The sequence below is a fragment of the Ptychodera flava genome, chromosome 1, assembly GCF_041260155.1.
Source record: "Ptychodera flava strain L36383 chromosome 1, AS_Pfla_20210202, whole genome shotgun sequence".
In the NCBI taxonomy this organism is placed as follows: domain Eukaryota; kingdom Metazoa; phylum Hemichordata; class Enteropneusta; family Ptychoderidae; genus Ptychodera; species Ptychodera flava.
Genome location: NC_091928.1, coordinates 26,493,268 through 26,513,667, shown reverse-complemented (window position 1 = coordinate 26,513,667; position 20,400 = coordinate 26,493,268). Strand labels below are relative to the sequence as shown.

The following is a 20,400-nucleotide window of genomic DNA, read 5'->3' as shown; positions in this document are numbered from 1 at the left end:
TTGTCCATTTTCAAAACTATTTGTCTTGCTTTGTATACTCTAATTAAAGACTGATTAATATTCATGTGTCATGCAATGTTAATAAAAATATTTTGGTCTTCCATTCAGCCCATGTAACTTCAGCGATCAATGCCTGTTTTTATATCATAGGTACACAAATCCTTTTCGTTTGGTAAATTTGTATGGTGACAAATTCTATTATTCAATTAATCTTGCATTTTTCAACTATTTCCGCGTGGACAACTTAAGTTTTACTTTGATTATTCCATATTACCCTGACTGTGTTTTGGCATTGGCAAGGAAACACATATGAAAATGTACGGCATGAGGTAGTTTTGGGTCTACAGCTGTGGTGTTTTCAGACGGGATTCCTGTCTTTCACGGGCTGATTTTAACTTTTACGACTTTTTACGCCTCCACCACAGTAAATGGAAATATCTTTAATCGGATCTGCGGATCGAGTAAAAATAAGGGAAAGCATTTGAATTTCTGCTGAATATCGAAAATTTTGAACATCTTAATATTATAACCAATGAAATGGCATACTAAGAGCTTATAGGTTAAACTTTTGTCCCATAAAAATCCACGTAAACTTTCGTATATCGTTAGACAGAAACGAAACGAGAGTTGCCTTCAGTAATTACAGGGGTGGGCCTGGAAAATTCCACGTACACCTGTCCCGTGAAAGGTGGCCATCCCCTATCCTTCTGTCTAAAATATGACCCTCACCCTTATCCGACATTGTAAAAGTCGACCTACCCTCCAACCACTGCAATATTCTCCCAAGGAATAACTGAACCAGTATCAGCTAATTTACATAACACTTGGTTTGATTGTTTTGTAAGTTAGGGACAAATTAGGTAGGGAAGTTGAAGGGCTGGTGTTTTGGAGGGACAGTCACAATTTATCACGCAAGCATATTTGAAGAGATATAGTATTTGATACATTTGAGGGAGGGTCACAATATTTTGTGCAACTATAAGAAGGCAAGATGTGGCTGATAGAGTGCTTCATCCAAAAATATCACATCATAATACATGGAGTCTATCGGGCAAATTATTGACAATTTTCCCCCACAAAACATGCTATATCTGCAGTGTATACACGTAATAGTGTCACACCTTAAATTTATGATATTTTGCCCTTTTACTCCCAACGATCATTTTAAAACTTGATCAAGTTGAATGGAAACAAAGGATGTTACATGAAATCAATGTGTCTCACGTGAAATGAACGCATCTCAGTCAGCCAGGTTATGTGCAAAGCAAATATAGGTTTTATAACAGTACTGTGTTATAATTTTAGAACAGGACTGTGTAAAAGACACTGATTTACACTGGTTACCATTGTAACCCGAGTACGGACTTGGGGCCGCTCTTAATAAAGATCTGAAGAGGTGAGTACAACTTGGTGTGCACTCCAGGATTATGATTCCCCGTAGTACCTCTCAGCTATTTAGACTTCGAGTGAGTGAATAGCCGCAACAACAACTACAACAACGACCATTGACGTGACAATAGCTTCAGATGAAGAAGATGACAAGAAAATACAAAAGGGAGAATACCGCACGCGCTGGACAAATGAAGGAACAGGTACGCGACAAAGCCAGGGCCTATCGTCCCGGTGGTACAAGCTGTGGCACCGAGGCTTGCGATAAAGGCCGACACGTTACTAAGAAATTCGGGTGTTTGCTATGGACGCGGAAAAGTCGGTCTTTGGAAACACGAATGTCGAGGCAAACCTGTGGCCGGAGCTGGATCAGTGCAACAGATAAGTAGAAGTGTTTGCCGCTGTTGAATGAGAATGTACGTTCGTACTCCAATCTACTTCTGGCCGATACACCATCAATAAATGGATGGAGTGGAACGTAATTCATTCATGAGGATGAGAGTATGGAGAAGATGTAGTTTTTTCACATTTCATGCAAAGATCACGGCATCCTAAGTCTTGAATGTGCGCCCTCACGCGTTGATACTGACAGCATATGCTTGTACATGTAACACTATTTCTACGTTCACTTACATAAAGTTATTGGAAACCCTACAAAAGATCAAGTATACAATGTATATGTGATGCTTCTGTCCTTGGTATTTTCATTTTTACGGCTTCAATTCTGATGAAACTTCAAAAATATGCAACTCCATCAGGAGGAATGCATTCACAATTTATCGACGGGTCTGTCCAGGGTAATTTTTGTAAAAAAATCAGTACATATTAAAATTACTTGCTCATTCGTATCATTATAGTCAGGAATCATACTGGCATAATCTCCAATATTTTCAGCAGTGAATGTTTTTCCCTCATAACATTCACTCCTTGGGCCCTTATCTACATCACTGCATTTTAACAAATGGTTGTAAACTGTTGAATTTAGACTATAGTTTGCATGGGATAATAAGTAAGACACCAACATCCTCAATAATTTGAATCGGTATCTAGAGTTTTCTTTATTATTCTGTAAATTCATAAACTCTGAGTACACTAATCAAGGTGGTTGGTATATTTTACTTTCAAGTATTAAACATTTGATGTTATGATTGAAGTGCACATAAAAAACGTGCAGTTACCTCAGTTTACATGTTTTTCACCACAACGTGTGTTAACCAAAGGCGAACATTGAAGACATATACACATTCCAACAACAAATTGTTAACAAATCTGTCAATAATTGGAAACAGAAGCCATACCATAATATTCTTACGGTCCTTCCATGGAGACACCGTGATTATATGAATTGCGCCGAGTCTTTGTTTTATAATCAACATGTACAGAGAAACCTGTTCTTGAGCATGGAATTCTTTCCAGTGACGTCATCTCTCCAGTAAGGTAGAGTACGTCTCAGGGACTGATCTTAAGACTCTCAAATTTTTTTAATACTTCTCTCATCTCCCACCTGTGGGGGCTCATTTTAAAGCTTTTGGAGTAAATGAAATTTTCACTGTCTCATATTTGTGAAAATTTCCACAAGTGAGTGATTTGTTTCCCTGGTACGAAAATTTGCATGCTGATCGTTTAGTTTATTCTTGATTTTGCGAGAGAATGGTTGAAAGTTTCGCTGGGGAATTGAGCTAAAGCTAAAGTCTTTCACTTTCAGCAAATTTTACATGTTTAATCGATCTCATGATGCGGACATTTGTTCTGAAAACTTTCTTTACCTTGAAAGGATTCGCTGTACAAACGCTGAGACAACCATTTCAAATAATGGAAAGAAACAAGAGAAGTTGATCGGCTGAGATAATGTAACTTTGCGATTATCAAGCATCTTCTAGCTCAGACAGAAGTGCTTGTTTGCTTTCTTTGTCAGGAACATCCTGGACATGGTCTTTGAGGCGATAACTACGGTGTGTTATACACATAGCAGTCAGCAGTATGGCGGCTATCAGAGCAATTCCTCCAGCGATGGAAATTCCTGGAACATACAAAAATGTTTTCACTGTAAATTTGAAAACAGAAAGAGCAACAATGTTACAATTAGGAAATCAAAATTTCTATTCACAACCCTTCATGACAATCGTTCAGTCCTTTCATGTATATCCACATATATTGACACTTTGTATTCGTGGTATCTTTTCATTCTAATTATGTCCACCGTGTTTTAGCATTTATGCATCAAGCGTATTGGTATAGCATGAATGTATATAAAGAAGAAAGACATGGTTATATTAGATAATAAAGGGACTTCATCCCAAATCACAGTTGTGTCTTCTGTTCTTTACCTTATAATTTGTTTTGAGAAAGTGTTGAAAAGACTGAGAAGTGGTTATCACAAAGGCGTGTCTTGACACTTTGCAGAAAGAACACTTTTTATTTAACCCTTTCAATACCATGGTTTGATCAAAACTCATCGTTAATAAACGGTGATTGTAGACCTGTTCGTGGTGAATTTAGAGTGAACAGGTTAAGAACACAACGCAATGAAATGGATTTGCATTCTGATAACAAAATTGAACGGCCAACACTCAGATCAATTTCAATCAAGAGGCCACATGTCACAACTATCATAAAATTCATACGACATACCACAAAGTAGTCGATGTGCCTTCTAAAAAAAGACCAATAATATTTTATAAACTCTTTTGAGACACGGTAGCAGTTTCTGACATTTCATTGTGTCTAAAGCTCTACATCAATCCATGTACTTGTAGTATTGAACATTTACCTGTGTATAAAGAGTATGTATCTTGAATACAAAGCAGCATCAATTTAGCTGATGTATTTTGCATCATCAAGTAAATGTATTGACAAGTGTATAATGTTTCAATTCCAACTTTTCATTTCATTTTCTACCACGAGATCTCAAATCACTATTTTTAAGACCAGTGTCGGAATAGCTAGACTACATTACAGTGCCAGTTGCACTAACATTCAATGATTTTTTCACTGTATAGTTTTTTATCTACTTATATGTCAATTCCATGTTCCTGTTCAACTCCCTAAAACATGTACATTTTGAAACACCCACTATTCAGCTTACCAATACAGCGACCGTCCATCTATTTAAAATACATTCTTCTTTATATTCAATTCTAGTTCGTACCAAAATTCACTTGTCAACACCAACTATGCATTATATTCTACGCATATACAGGCTGAATTGACAAGATCAATATTATGTATCTTAACATTACATTGGGGATTAGAACAAAAAACTGTAGTTGACATGGAAAGCAACAATGGGGAAAATCATCTAAAATTACAGCTACTAGCCCCTTTTTAAAAAGTGGCCACCCGCGTAAAATCTGTGATTGGCTATTAAAAACAGGTGACAGTATACCTTTAAATGTCAATGCTTACTGGGAGAGTATGTGTTTGTAGATCACACAGAGTATAAGAAAATATTGTACAAAGTATACACCACACTCTATTTATACTTACCAATAATCAGTGTTTTGGATGACGTAATTGGTTTTACAGAATGATGACTAGAATGACCATGCGAATCATGGCTTCTCAACATTGTTCCTGCGATAGCCAAACTACCATTGTTAGGCGCTGCTTCTATTTCCATGATTTTGCAGATCAGTGGATAGATGTCAACATTATTGAATTGCTCCAGTGTGAAATTCCGCTTGATGGCTGGACCATGTGCGATGAAAAACGGATGCATTGATTTGTATCTGTTGTCGTAGCCATGACCGCCTTCAATTTCTGAAAACGGAAAAATAGAAGTACATATTATATAACTTAACTGGCGGGTTATTACCGAGTACTTGAAGATATTTCAAATGAGTTTGATACAATCCTGACCTCAGTAAATAAATAGATGTATGTGATGACGTGTGTGTCAAATGAACATATCCCTTTCTTGTTTCAAATTACTTGGCTATGGCCAGTCCTTCTAGGAAAGGCATTCTGTTTTTTAGTCAATTACAATGACATAATCCTATAGACCTTTTCCCGGTTATCCCACAATGCATTGCAGTGACTTATCAAACACCGTATATAAGCTAAAAACAGCGAAAACAGGCTGATTTGTTTTGTACAGCGGATTGTTAGAGAAGAATGACACAAATTTGCAATACCAAATAATGCCCCGTGTATAATCTAACCATCAGCGACGAAAATATAGGTCAGGGTGTGATCTGCCATAGAGTTCTATGAGTAACGTACCCTGCGTGTACCCTACGGCTAAAAAGTTCTATGCGTAACGTACGGTTTGTATACCCTGGCGCGCACTGCATCATGGAACCGGTAAAAGAACTATTGGATTGGTTCCTATTAGAATTCAAATCTGGCATAAATTATATCAGCATGGTGAGTGTGGAGGTGACACTTGTATCACTAATCAGTGCTTCTGTAGACAGCTATGTGTATTATACGGTACAATGCCGTATAATGCTGTGCATAGTGTAGTATACATTACTTTTGGGTTAATTACTGAAAAAGACAACCTGAAATCTCACCTGTATCATTCAACCACGTGGTTTTATCATCAACGATACACCAACCCTCATCTGCTACTGCAATTATTGGCATGATACGCCGGTTGTGCTTGTAGTGAAAGCGGTCTGGTATACTGTCCTTCAGATAAACTGTCATGTTAGGGTGTCGCGCTGCCAATAAGGCATTATAAATTGCCATGGTATTCCGATCTGTAAGAACATGAATCAAATCTTCATGAATAGTGAATACTCACCGAAACAAAATAGCATTGAAAACATTGTCATGCCAATTATCAAGGATCTGAAGCTGTAGCTTTTGATGACTCTTTCAAATATTTTTATTTTGTATATCAATTGCCAGTTCTTGTTTGGCTTCACAAAGCATCTTTTTTACCTTCACAGTTAAACTATTACAAAGGTTCAACATAACGTTTCGTACGTCCATTTTGAGTGCTTTTTAATAATTGTTCCTATGGAACTGTTATCTGGAACCATGCTTTTTAATCTGTGTGATCTCTTTATATTTTATCTATTGTGGAATGTTTGTTTTTAGACTGTGTACACCACAACACATTTCCATTTTTATATTGGATTAATAAAGGATAATCATCATTAACAGATGCCACGGCTTCGATTAGGAATTTTGCGGTAGAAGTTTTGTCACAATTCAGAAATAAAAAATATGAAAACATACTATAAAACCTAAAAATCGAATTTGAAAGCGAAATGTTGGTGATTTTCCGAAAAGGAATGTCCTTATCAACATCAATAAAAACTTTCTCAGAAATCCAATCAAAAATTATAAAAAATATGCCATACGGCATTTTTGTTTTCGCCAATATTGATTGACCCGGTCTCGAACTGATACTTTTAACTGGCATAATAACGAAAGGTTCTTGAGACGGAACTGACCTTTTTAACAATAATCTATTTCAAAACTATTTATTCGGTGATAAATGGTATGAAGGTTCTGTAATACGCACAGTGCATTTATTTTTAGCGAGACATTCGACAACGTTCCTAGCAGCCATTCACTGTTCTCATATCTTTAATATCACTCATTCAGTTACGATTTCAGTTGATGTATGTTACCCCCATCGAGAACCTGAAAACGCTATTTCCAAGCAATCCGGTGACTGATCACTTCTGAGAAATAAAATCTCATCACAATGGATCTGGCCATGGTGTCCAGTGTAATAAGTGAAAAAAGTGGAACAGAATGCACTTAAAACAGTACTTGAAGATAATAAAACGGGAAAACCCCATTATTTCTACCTAAGATTCCGACAAATCAAATATCACAGTCACATTACAGGTTATTCCATATTTTTTTTGTTTCGACTGTATTCACTTTTTCTAGCTCGCTTGCATATATTCTGCGAATTAGAATGTAACGGTTCAAAGACATTCTAAATTAACGCGCAAATGGAAATTATAAAAGTCGGTTTACTCTATGAAGGAATGGAGGGGACAGGCACGCCAAATAGGTGCCGAATATTCTTGATGTTTTATCATACATAAAGTACCTGCACACATTATGGATATATGTCGAATGCTTTATCTTGTCTATCTCAACTGCCTCTCCCAGGCCTGAGATATGACGAAGGGGGGGGGGGGGTGAAATACTTACCATCAAATGGATATATGGCTGCGGTAGGACTTGAGTCCACAAGATCATACAGATCTGGATTTACATAATCGTCCAGCTGAATTAAACGGTCCGGAGAGAGTTCCGTCATGCCATGATCACTTGTTATTAGAATGTTAATTTTCTCATACAGATCAGCTTCTTGTAATTTCTGGATCAGATAACCTATCGTATCGTCACACATTCGAATGACATCCAGAATTTCATCAGACTCAGGGCCGGACGTATGTCCTGTGTGGTCTGGCTCGTTGAAATATAATAGACCTAAATTTATAGGCTCTTCTTCATCGGTAAACCAGTCGATAACACCGTCGATACGCGTTTCAAAGGGCGTTGTATCACTATATTTTTTATACCGATTCGGTAAAATACCCATTATTTCAGTTTCACTTCCAGGCCAGTAGTATACACCTGTCCTGCCGCCGTGTTTTTGATTGGTAACCCAGATGGGCTCAGCTCCGACGTCCCACCACTTGCTGCTGGTGCTATCTTCTCCACCGATGTGAAATTTTTCATTGAGTACAGGGTCATACATATTATTCGCAACGATGCCATGGCTTTCCTCATACAAACCAGTTGCTATTGTAAAATGGTTCGGAAATGTCTTTGTAATGAAAGTTGGCACGATACCATCGGGAACAAAAGAACCGTCCGATATTAAAACGTCAAAATTTGGTGTTTCGACTTTCTGAAGATAATCCCATCGAAAACCGTCAAACGAAATTAACAAAGTCAACGGGCCATGGTGAAGACCCTTGGAAAGGTCAACGACGCTGAGTAGGAGCGTAAGGAATGAGCGAAAACTGATCAGCGATTCCATCATGGCTGCAATAGTGGCTCTGGATAATATACTACATCATCTCGTCCTAGTTACATGGAGTACGAGGTTGTTATTGTCATTGGGCACTGACGATGACGCGTGACTGCGTCAGCTGCAACCAGGAAAAAGTGAGAAACCCAGCACAAATGTTCAAATATAGCGATTTCGCCGCATCGATCAGACTTAGCTGAGATACTAGTGCTGGCTCGAGGTTTTACCTGGGTACGTGTGGGTGTCGAACGGCAAAACAAGACAGGTAGGCGGTGGAAGATAGTGTAGAAAAACCGGCACGGAAAGGAAGGCCAAATTTGCCTAAAAACGTTCCCAGGCACCCTAACGGTATCCCATTCGCCGATCAGTATTGTTTAGACCTCGACCTGCAGCTCCTTTTCCTCATTCAACCGGAAGTTACGTTGGCACATTAACATGGGTAATTTGACCTCATTTCGCGGCCGAAGTCGTCATAGACGTCCAATGCCCAGCTGTGGCCACAGGCGCACGACGTCTTTTAAAATGACTTGTCTGTAATTTAAACTTTGAAACATGCATTGTATTAATAACTGTGCAAGCGAAAATCATGTGGGGAGCTATTGAGACATACAGTGAACAGTGCCCCGTGCACGTCTGTGGTTGAAATTTAGTGTATTTGAAAAAATTATCTGTCATTCTCACCGGTTGCATTACCGATGTCCCAGGTTTGTTTATTCATTGGTTGCAATTTTTTTTTTTTGGGGGGGGGGGGTGGATGGCGGTCGTCGGATCATGAATGTGTCTGTATTTGTTGTTTCTCAGATAACTCTTTCATGGGTCCTCAGCATCATTATTTTTTTCATCAGGGCAACAATTTGAATGCAATGATGTTCCAGTCTTCATCATGATTTGCGAAAAAGTCAAGACTGCATTTCATTTACTAATAAAAATGTTTTAATTTCATCTGTTGGTTTTTGTGTAGGCAGCGTTTGAGACATACAGTGAGCAGCGCCCAGAATACGGCTGTGGCGCTCGGCTGTCTTGTACACCTTACCTTACCTTTGAAATACTAAGCTTATACATAGATAGCTAGGGTAAAGTAATAGGCACACACGAGACACATTTCTCATCATAACAATTACATGTTTGCCTGATTGTCTTTTTCTGGAAATACAATTGTGGAATTGCTTCATGACTATTTTTATGTACTTGTTTCTTCAATTTCGTTTTCTTCATTGTTATGACATCACCAGTAATCAATCGTCCCCAGATATTGGGTATCGTTTAGCCCGGTTCAAGCGCACCACACAGCGCACTCAACCGAGCAGAAAATATAACTCCTTGCAGTTGATTTCCACTTTCGTCGTGGTTGTATGTCAAGGCACGCTCACCAGACACAAGCCCAATCCTCACCTATCATACCTCACCCATGAAACAATCATGTTCCTTAGGCTTGTGTATCAACTGTGAAAAAGGAAAGGCTGTTCTGTACGAGAATATTTTTTTTATTCATTCATAATCTACTCCTGTAACATCTGGTTTTGCACACAAAGCCATTTTTTTATTGCCACACATTTTACGAATCATGCACAATAATTTTATGAAAATATGTCACTGGAGAGAAATAAGTATCATTTTTAAGGAAGTGGTCATGATTCCCTTTGTAGTGAAATACGAACACAGTTGTCGATCAAGTACTTACCTGAACTAGTCCGCGCTTCAGTATTTTGTCCCGTATCTAGTGTCAGCACGGGCCAGGAAGATAATTGAATATGATAAAATATTCATATGTTTAAGTTATTGATGCATTTTGAGAGATACTAGAGACACTAATGTGGCCAGCTTTTTGGTTGAAAATGGCAGTGAACTTCAATACAAGCATAACGAGCATGTAATCGGCCGCATAGAAAGCGCAGTTAAAGCAGTAGATCGCAAAAAGACTCGACATACGTCCAGGCTAAATATGAAATTACGGAAGATATTACCATGTCAAACCTAGACAAAACCTTCATGATCAAACTAGCAGACATGCCAAAGAACGGGTAGAAAACTATAGATGAGTATGTCGCCCACGAGTAATAAGTCGTGTAACACCTTAAATTTATGATATTTTGCCCTTTGACCCACAAAGATCATTTTAAAACTTGATCAAGCTGAATGCAAACGAAGGATGTTACATGAAATGAATTTATCTCACGTGAAATAAACGCACCCCAGTCAGCCAGATTATGTGCAAAGCAAATATAGGTTTTATAACAGTACTGTGTTATAATTTTAGAACAGGAATGTATAAAGACACTGATTTTAAGAAACGAGGAGAAGGTTTTTATTGAGGACCCAGACGATATTTTTCTCCGTTATCCCTTACAACATACCATTGTAACCTGAGTACGGACTTAGTGCCGCTCTTAAGTATATAAGATGAAGCCCGAGTACGAGGGCTCTTATCCGACTTAAAAACTATCGCCCCTTACTGATATATTTTCGTTTTCAATGTGTTTACGTCAACCGTCCCCTTTGTCAATGTAACATGTTTAGGATATGAATTAAAACTTTTATTTGTGAAATAGCCTTCCAATGTAATGGAACATCCTATAAATGCCCTAGGGCACATTAGTTTAAATGCCCTAGGGCACATTAGTTTATGTTTGTACCACCGCAGATTTTGTGTTGCAGCTGGTTTCCGCTGTGTTACCAAATTTGAATATTAAAACGTACCAGATGTCTACAGAATATGACATGTTCACTTTTGATTGGACCGTACTTTACTATGGCGCTGTCATTCATTTCTGGAATTTGGTGACCAAGGCTTAACGAGTAGATAGAATACCCTGAATTGAGCACTCTGATTGGTCAATCAACAGTAGATAGTTTTTAATTAGTAATAAAGATCTGAAGAGGTGAGTACAACTTGGTGTGCACTCCAGGATTATGATTCCCCGTAGTACCTCTCAGCTATTTAGACTTCGAGTGAGTGAATAGCCGCAACAACAACTGCAACAACGACCATTGACGTGACAATAGCTTCAGATGAAGAAGATGGCAAGGAAATACAAAAGGGAGAATACCGCACGCGCTGGTCAAATGAAGGAACAGGTACGCGACAAAGCGAGAGCCTATCGTCCCGGTGGTACAAGCTGTGGCACCGAGGCTTGCGAAATCGGGTATTTGCTATGGACGCGGAAAAGTCGGTCTTTGGAAACATGAATGTCGAGGCAAACCTGTGGCCGGAGCTGGATCAGTGCAACACATAAGTACAAGTGTTTGTCGCTGTTGAATGAGAATGTACGTTCGAACTCAAATCCACTTCTGGCCGATCCACCATCAATAAATGGATGGAGTGGAACGTAATTCATTCATGAGAATGAGAGTATGGAGAAGACTGTTAGTTTTTTCACAGTTTGTGCAGAGATCAAGGCATCCTAAGTGTTGAATGTACGCTCTCACGCGTTGATACTGACAGCATATGCTTATAACACTATTTCCGCGTTAATATATGAAGTTATTGGAAACTCTACAAAATATCAAGTACTGTATGTATATGTGATGCTTCTGTCCTTGGTATTTTCATTTTTATGGCTTAAATTCTGGTGAAACTTCTAAAATATACAACTCCAACAGGAGGAATGCAGTCCGTCCAAGATAGTTTTGTAAAAAAAAGTATATATTAAAATTACTTGCTTCATTCGTATCATTACAGTTAGGAATCATACTGGCATACAATATTTTCAGCAGTGAATGTTTTTCCCTCATAACATTCACTCCCTGGACCCTTATCTTCATCAGTAAATTTTAACAAATGGTTGTAAACAGTTGAATTTAGACTGTAGTTTGCAATGGATAATAAGTATGACACCAACATCCTCAATAATTTGAATCGGTATCTAGAGTTTTCTTTATTATTCTGAAAATTCATAAACTCTGAGTACACTAATCAAGGTGAATGGTACATATTTTGCATTCAAGTATTACACATATGATGTTACATGATTGAAGTATACATAAAGAACATGCAGGTACCCCAGTTTACATGTTTTTCACACCACAACGTGTGTTAACCAAAGCCGATCATTGAAGACATATACACAACAAATGCAGATTGTTAACAAATCTGTCAATAATTGGAAACCAGAGGCCATACCATAATATTCTTATGTCCCATCCATGGAGAGACCATGGTTATATGAAATACTCCGTCTCTTGTTTTATAATTAACATGTACAGAGGATTAACTTGTTCTTGTGTATGGAATTCTTTCTAGTGACGTCATCTCTCCACGTCTCAGGGACTGATCTTCAGACTCAAATTTGTTCAATACTTCTCTCATCTTCCACTTGTGTGGACTCATTTTAAAATTTTTGGAGTAAATGGAATTTTCACTGTCTCATATTTATGAAAATTTAAATTCCATTTTCCCCCGAGTGAGTAGCTTGTTTCTCTGGTACGAAAATTTGCATGGTGATCGTTTAGTTTATTCTTGATTTTGCGAGAGAATGGTTAAAAGTTTCGCTGGGGAACTGAGCTAAAGCTAAAGTCTTTCACTTCCAGGATGTAGTTACATGTAATCCAAATTTTACATGTTTTATCGAACTCCACAATGTTCTGTGTATGATGCAGACACTTGTTCTAGAACTTTCTTTAGTTAGACATGATTCGTTGTACAAACACTGAGACAACCATTTCAAATAATGAAAAGAAACAGAGAACTTGATTGGCTGAGACCATGTAACTGTGTGATTATTAAGCATCTTCTACCTCTAACAGAAAAACTTGTTTGTTTTCTTTGTCAGGAATATCCTTGACGTGGCCTTTGAGGCGATAACTACGTTGTGTTACACACATAGCAGTCAGCAGTATGGCGGCTATCAGAGCAATTCCTCCAGGGATGGAAATTGCTGGAAGAGACAAAAAATTCACTGTAAATTCGAAACCAGAAAAAAGAGCAAGGATTTTACAATTGGAAATTGAATGTTCTATTCACAACCCTTCATGACAATCGTTCAGTCGGTACATGTATATCCGCAATATTGGTATTTTGTATTCGTGGTATCTTTTCATTTCAAGTATGTCCACTGTACTGTGTTTGAGCATTTATGCTTCAAGCGTATTGGTACATCATGAACGTATATGACGAAGAAAGACATGGTTATATTAGACAATAAAGGGACTTCATCTCAGATCACTGTTAATGTCCGTCCCTTCTCTTCTGTACCGTAAATTTGTCTTGAGAAAGTGTTGAAAAGACTTGCAAGTGGTTATCACAAAGGAGTGTCTTGACATTTTGCAGAAAGGACACTTTTAATTTAACCCTTTCAATACTATGGTTTGACCAAAACTCATCGTTAATCAATTGTGACTGCGGACCTGTTCGCGGTGAATATGGAGTGAACAGGTTGAGAACACGACGTAATGAGATGAATTTGCATTCTGATAACAAAATGGAATGGCCAATACTCATTTTGCTTAGATCAATTTCAATCAAGAGCTACATAAGTTACAACTCATAGAATTCATACAATAGACCACAAAGTAGTCGGTGTGCCTTCTAAAAAAGACCAATAGCAACCAGTGATATTTTATAAACTCTTTTGAGACACAGTAGCAGTTTCCTGACATTTCTTTGTGTCTACAGCTCTATGTCAGTTCATGTACTTGTAATATTGAAAATTTACCTGTGTATAAAGAGTACGTATCTTGAATACAAACGAGCATCAATTTAGCTGATATATTTTGCATCGTCAAGTGAGTGTATTGACAAATGTACATTGTTGCAATTCCAACTTTCCATTTCATTTTCCATATCTCGAGATCTCAAATCATGATTTAGATCAATGTCGGAATAGCTATAGGATACGTTACAGGGCCCATTGGTATAACCTTTGATGAATTTTTTCTCTATATTTTTGTTATCATCCGATATGTCCATTCCATATTCTTGTTCAGCTCCCTAAAACACCAACTATTCAGCTTGCCAATAAAGCGGCCGTCTATCTGTTAAAAATACATTCTTTTTTATATTCCAATTCACTTGTCAACAACAATGCAGTCTACACATATACAGGCTGAATTGACAAAATCAATATTATGTATCTTAACATGCCTTGGGGAGTAGAACAAGAAACTGTATAGTTGATATGAAAAGCAACAATATCAATGGTGGAAAATCATCTAAAATTACAGCTACTGGCCCGTTTATATGTCAGTGTTTACTGGGACAGTATGTGTTTGTAGATCACATAGAGTATAAGAACATATTGTACCAATTATACAGCGCACTCTATTTATACTTACCAATAATCAGCGTTTTGGATGACGTAATTGGTTTTACAGAATGATGACTAGGAAGAGAATGATCATGCGAATCATGGCTTCTCAACATTGTTCCTGCGATAGCCAAACTACCATTGTTAGGCGCTGCTTCTATTTCCATGATTTTGCAGATCAGTGGATAGATGTCAACATTATTAAATTGCTCAAGTGTGAAATCCCGCTTGATGGCTGGACCATGTGCGATGAAAAACGGATGCATTGATTTGTATCTGTTGTCGTAGCCATGCCCACCTTCAATTTCTGAAAATGGAATAATTGAATTTAATATTTTTTTACTTAACTGGTGAGATTTCAAATAATTTTGATGCAAACCTGACCTCAGTAAATAAACAGATATATTATAAAATATGACGTACACTTCAGTCAATACACTAGTACAATTCAATGCATTGGGTTGCTATTAGAATTCAAATCTAGCATACATCAGTATGGTGAATCTGAAAGTGACACTTGTATCGCTAATCAGTGTTTCTACAGATAGCTATATGTTTGTTATATAATGCCGTATAATGCTGTGGATAGTGTAGTATACATTACGTTTGGGTAACTGCTTACAAACCAAGCTCAAACCTCACCTGTGTCATTCAACCACGTGGTTTTATCACCAACGATACACCAACCTTCATCTGCTACTGCAATTATTGGCATGATACGCCGGTTGTGCTTGTAGTGAAAGTGGTCTGGTATACTGTCCTTCAGATAGACTGTCATGTTAGGGTGTTTTCTTGCAAAGGCATTATAAATTGCCATGGTATTCCGATCTGTAAGAACATGAATCAAATCTTCATGAATGGTGAGTACTCACCGAAACAAAACAGCATTGAAAACACTGTCTTGCTAATCCTAAAGGATCTGAAGCTGTAGCTTTTGATGAGGTTTTCAGCTATTTTTATTTTGTGTATCTATTGCCAGTTCTTGTTTTGCGTCCCCCCCAGCATCTTTTCTACCTTCTCAGTTAAACTATTACAAAGGTTCAACATAACGTCCCGTGCGTCCATTTTGAGTGCTTATTAATAATTGTTCCTATGGAACTTTGTGCTTTGAATTCCTGCACACTTTACAACTCCATGTTTAAGTAAAGCATGCCCAATAGTGTAATCATGGTAGTGTAGGCGGGACCTCCACGGCTCTATGACCTTAAAGTAATGAGCTAGACTCCATGCAAGTCCGACATCATAAAAGCAAAATAGCAAAATGTTGTTCCTGTATACTTCATGAATCAGGTCAAGGGTACGTGTTCACTGCAATGTGTGAACAGCTATGGCTCATCAGTGACTGCATTGCTGAGTATACAATAATTAGTACGGTATGTGTGTGTGAATTTATGTCAGCTGTAGCTTGCCTTATATGCCCCATTACTGGTTCACTATCGTCCAGGAGTAGACTAAATGTAATTTGTGTGAAAATACTGAAAATAGCCATGGAAAACTGGCTGACATTGTACGACACCACGGGAGATCGAGAAAATGTATCTGATGGAAGTCGCACGTGATTTTGTGGCTCCTTCCCAACTTCGGGGGTGCTGAAAGTATTTCTTAACAGATGCGGCTTCGATTAGGAATTTTGTGGTAAAAGTTTTGTCACGATTCAGAAATAAAAAATATGAAAACATCCTAGAAAACCTAAAAATCGAATTTGAAAGCGAAATTTTGGTGATTTTCCGAAAAGGAATGTCCTTATCAACATAAAAACTCAGGAATCCAATCAAAAATTATAAAAAATATGCCATACGGCATTTTTGTTTTCGCCAATAGTGTGATTGACCTGGTTTTGAAATGATAATTTTAAAGGTTTTTGAGACGGAACTGTCCTTTTTAACAATAATCTATTTCAAAACTATTTATTCAGTGATAAATGGTATGAAGGTTCTGTAATACGGAGAGTGCATTCATTTTTAGCCAGACATTCGACAAAGTTACTAGCAGCCATTCACTGTTCTTATATCTTTAATATCACTCATTCAGTTACGATTTCAGTTGATGTATGTTACCCGCATTGAGAACCTGAAAACACTATTTCCAAGCAATCCGGTGTCTGATCACTTCTGAAAAATAAAATATCATCACAATGGATCTGGCCATGGTGTCCAGTGTTTTAAGGGGAAAAAGTGGACAGAATGCACTGAAAATAGAAACTTGCAGATAAAAAAACGGGAAAACCCCATTATTTCTACCTAAGATTCCGACAAATCAAATATCACAGTCACGTTACTGGTTATTCCTTTTGTTTACTGTATTCACTTTTTCTAGCTCCCTTGCATATATTCTGGAAATTATAATGTAACGGTTCAAAGACATTCTAAATTAAGGTGCAAATGGAAATTATAAAAGTCGGGTTACTCTATGAAGGAATGGAAGGGGCAGACACGCCAAATAGGTGCCGAATATTCTTGATGTATTATATTCACGCTCATCATACATAAATTAAAGTACCTGCACACAGTATGGATATATGTTGAATGTTTTATCTTGTCTATCTCAACTGCCTCTCCTAGGCCTGAGATATGACGAAGGGGGATGAAGTAGGGCCTACTTACTATCAACTGGATATATGGCCGCGACAGGACTTGAGTCCACAAGAACATACAGATCTGGATTTACATAATCGTCTAGCTGAATTAAACGGTCCGGAGAGATTTCCGTCATGCCATGATCACTTGTTATTAGAATGTTAATTTTCTGATACAGATCAGCTTCTTGTAATCTCTGGATCAGATAACCTATCGTATCGTCACACAGTCGAATGACATCCAGAATTTCATCAGACTCTGGGCCGGACGTATGTCCAGTGTGGTCTGGCTCGTTGAAATATAATAGACCTAAATTTATAGGATCTTCATCTGTAAACCAGTCGATAACATCGTCGATACGCCTTTCAAAGGGCGTAGTGTCATTATTAATTTTATACCGATTAGGTCGAATACCCATTATTTCAGTTTCACTTCCAGGCCAGTAGTATACACCGGTCCTGCCGCCGTGTTTTTGATTGGTAACCCAGATGGGTTCAGCTCCGACGTCCCACCACTTGCTGCTGGTGCTATCTTCTCCACCGATGTGAAATTTTTCATTGAGTACAGGGTCATACATATCAGTCGCAACGATGCCATGGCTTTCCTCATACAAACCAGTTGCTATTGTAAAATGGTTCGGAAATGTCTTTGTAATGAAAGTTGGAACGATACCATTGGGAACGAAAGAACCGTCAGATATCAAAACGTCAAAATTTGGTGTTTCGACTTTCTGAAGATAATCCCATCGAAAACCGTCAAACGAAATTAACAAAGTCAACGGGCCATGGTGAAGACCCTTGGAAAGGCCAACGACGCTGAATAGGAGCGTAAGGAATGAGCGAAAACTGATCAGCGATTCCATCATGGCTGCAATAGTATACTACGGTACATCCGTCATCTCGTCCTAGTTATATGAAGTACGAGGTTGTTATTGTCATTGGGCACTGACGATGACACGTCACCTGCGCGTCAGCTGCAACCACAGTCACGTGTGTTTGGATACATAGCGCGTAGGCGCGGCCGCTATATATCCAAACACACGTAACCTCGGCTGCAACCAGAAAAAAGAAAGAAACCCAGTACAACAAGTGTTTAGAAATACAGCGATTTCGCCGCAATCGATCAGACTTAGTTTCAATAGTAGTGCTCGAGGTTTTGCCTGGGTACGTGTGAGTGTCGAACGGCAAAAAAGGAAGGCCAAATTTGCCTAATAAAGTAATAAAGTTCCCAGGCACCCGAACGGTATCCCGTTCGCCGATCAGTACACTGTCGGATCGTTCAGACATCCCCTAATTCCTCATTCAACCGGAACTTATGTTAGCATATCATTAGCATGGGTAATTTGACCTCATTCCGCGGCAGAAGTCGCCCTGGTAGCATAAACATCACAGACGTCAAATGGCTAGGTGTGACCACCCCGGTGGTGTCACTGTCAGGGGAAATGGGTATCAATGCGTGTTCCTAAAATCACGAGGAAGGGAGTGTTTTTATCTCCTATATATCACGGGTCTGTGAAATCGAGAAAAAGGGGTATTTTTCCAAAAGCCTGGCCTGAGAAAGGTTTGAAATATCCCAGGAAATCATATCAGACACTCTAACCTCACCAAAAGTTTTATTGTGCGTTTCCTATGCTTTGATCTGGTCTAAAACGGAGATTTAAAATCTAATGACTTTATGAGTTTGACACTCCTTTTCCAAAGTTAACAGTTTCTTTTAGACTCTGATATGTGTTAATATATATGTGAAAGCAATATCGTAATTCAGCATTGACCTGACTCTAATATCACGTCTCCCTCCCTGGATTTTGTAAGCAAGTGGGTATTTTTTGGTCGTATTTTCTCCCATATTTCTCAAAATAAGTGGGTCTTTTTCGTTGAAAAATCCCAGGTTAGGGTATCTTGAAATTTTGTTAAACAAACATGTATGCCCATGCTCTCTGAGCGTGTCACCACCGGGGTGGCCACATGATCGGCGTTCTTCAGAAGAAAACTGTAAGAAAACCCAAGGAAAACTTTTAGTTAAATCAAAGTCTTAGGGTTGGCGGCAACAAACATGACCTCATCGCAAGGGTATTATCGGCCATAGGTGAGACATCGGCAGTAGGATCGGACGGGCGACCACTCACCAGCATCAGCTTCGGAGGAAGAAGATGGTCATGAAACAGAAAGAAATTTAGAATTGAACATCTAGCCGCCTGTTGAGTAATAGGCACACACTATAGGCACACGTAAGGTTTGTATAATGATGAAAAGTTTAATACATGACATCTCTTGGTCATATTCATAACTTCTAGACGATTATTGCTTGCATACCCTGTGTTCAAACACAAGTGTGCGGAGGGACTGTGATTCAGTTATTAAACCAAATGCATAGAATGCGCCAACACATTTAGACGGAACTCTAATATAAAATGCACACTTTGATCCATACAGGTGTGAAACCACGTGAAGCCATGTGTTGTTCGACCCAAATGCCAGAGTCGAGACACATTAACGCAATAAAGCGTTGCAGGGCTTTCACGCGGAGGACCCATCGCACAAAACAAAGAAAGTAACAATGTCATCGTAACACAATTTTTGCAACATTCAATATTCATTTGCAAGGAGTGCAAGTGGAGTGATTACTGCGCATGCGTGCAAACATTGGAAAATAATTTTTGCGGTCCTCTTCCATAACTATGCTTACTCTTTGGTTTACTGAGATAAACTCCAGAAGGAGTTGCTGGCTTATCATGGTAGTGTTAATTTTTATTTAATGAGCTCTGAAGTAGCATTTAAATCATTTGTAAGGTCACTATACAAGAATCTCAATTGTTGATATAGTGGAGAGATAACTCAATTGAGTTCCATTTTGAAGTCATTACACATCAGGTGTGGATATTTTTCATTCATATCTGTCTTTGCCGACTATTTTTCATAGAAGAGGACATTCCTACATTTTTTTAATGTTACAATGATTTACTTCAGAACTTGACTCAGAAGATCGTTCTGACGTCAATGTAAGAGTTATTGTATTGAAGATAACACTCCCTCCCTCTGAGCACCCCCCCCCCCAAATCGAACCTTTGGGGAATTTTTTTGCTTTGAAATTGAGATGAAGATAATGATATTCACTGTCAAATTTGCTAACCCTGGCCAATACATTTTGACCCATGTGTGCCAGAGGCAAAGTAAGGGGCCAACGTCACCTCTCTGTTAGTCTGCGTGTGTCAGTCTGTCAGTCAGTCTGTCTGTCTGTCTGT

General features: G+C 38.4%; 2 protein-coding genes across 4 annotated transcripts; both read right to left on the bottom strand.

Moving 5' to 3' along the window:
- Window positions 1-2,419: 2,419 nt before the first annotated feature.
- On the bottom strand, window positions 2,420-18,443 carry LOC139133880 (ectonucleotide pyrophosphatase/phosphodiesterase family member 5-like). 3 transcript variants are annotated; one of them, XM_070700668.1, is made up of 5 exons: window positions 18,395-18,443; window positions 7,513-8,683; window positions 5,904-6,092; window positions 4,876-5,148; window positions 2,420-3,409 (listed from the first exon to the last, which is right to left on the bottom strand). In XM_070700668.1, the coding sequence occupies exons 2-5, from the start codon at window positions 8,351-8,353 to the stop codon at window positions 3,255-3,257; spliced, it is 1,458 nt and encodes a 485-aa protein (XP_070556769.1). In that variant the 5' UTR covers window positions 8,354-8,683; window positions 18,395-18,443; the 3' UTR covers window positions 2,420-3,254. The 3 variants fall into 3 exon arrangements, with proteins under 3 accessions (XP_070556769.1, XP_070556753.1, XP_070556761.1); XM_070700652.1 differs by lacking the exon at window positions 18,395-18,443 and having other exon boundaries at window positions 2,420-3,433; window positions 7,513-8,841; XM_070700660.1 differs by lacking the exon at window positions 18,395-18,443 and having other exon boundaries at window positions 7,513-8,840.
- On the bottom strand, window positions 12,189-18,424 carry LOC139133901 (ectonucleotide pyrophosphatase/phosphodiesterase family member 5-like). Its single transcript, XM_070700676.1, has 4 exons — window positions 17,187-18,424; window positions 15,226-15,411; window positions 14,612-14,890; window positions 12,189-13,215 (listed from the first exon to the last, which is right to left on the bottom strand). Exons 1-4 carry the CDS (start codon window positions 18,022-18,024, stop codon window positions 13,061-13,063), a joined length of 1,458 nt encoding a protein of 485 aa, XP_070556777.1. The 5' UTR covers window positions 18,025-18,424; the 3' UTR covers window positions 12,189-13,060.
- Window positions 18,444-20,400: the final 1,957 nt, after the last annotated feature.

Excerpts from the sequence above, each read along its gene's own strand:
- LOC139133880 (XM_070700652.1), bottom strand. The coding sequence starts at position 8,353 with ATGATGGAATCGCTGATCAGTTTTCGCTCATTCCTTACGCTCCTACTC. Across the intron at positions 6,093-7,512 it reads AGCCATATATCCATTTGATG|ATCGGAATACCATGGCAATT; the intron begins GTAAGTATTTCA and ends ATGTTCTTACAG. Across the intron at positions 5,149-5,903 it reads CACGTGGTTGAATGATACAG|AAATTGAAGGCGGTCATGGC; the intron begins GTGAGATTTCAG and ends TTCCGTTTTCAG.
- LOC139133901 (XM_070700676.1), bottom strand. The coding sequence starts at position 18,024 with ATGATGGAATCGCTGATCAGTTTTCGCTCATTCCTTACGCTCCTATTC. Across the intron at positions 15,412-17,186 it reads GGCCATATATCCAGTTGATA|ATCGGAATACCATGGCAATT; the intron begins GTAAGTAGGCCC and ends ATGTTCTTACAG. Across the intron at positions 14,891-15,225 it reads CACGTGGTTGAATGACACAG|AAATTGAAGGTGGGCATGGC; the intron begins GTGAGGTTTGAG and ends TTCCATTTTCAG.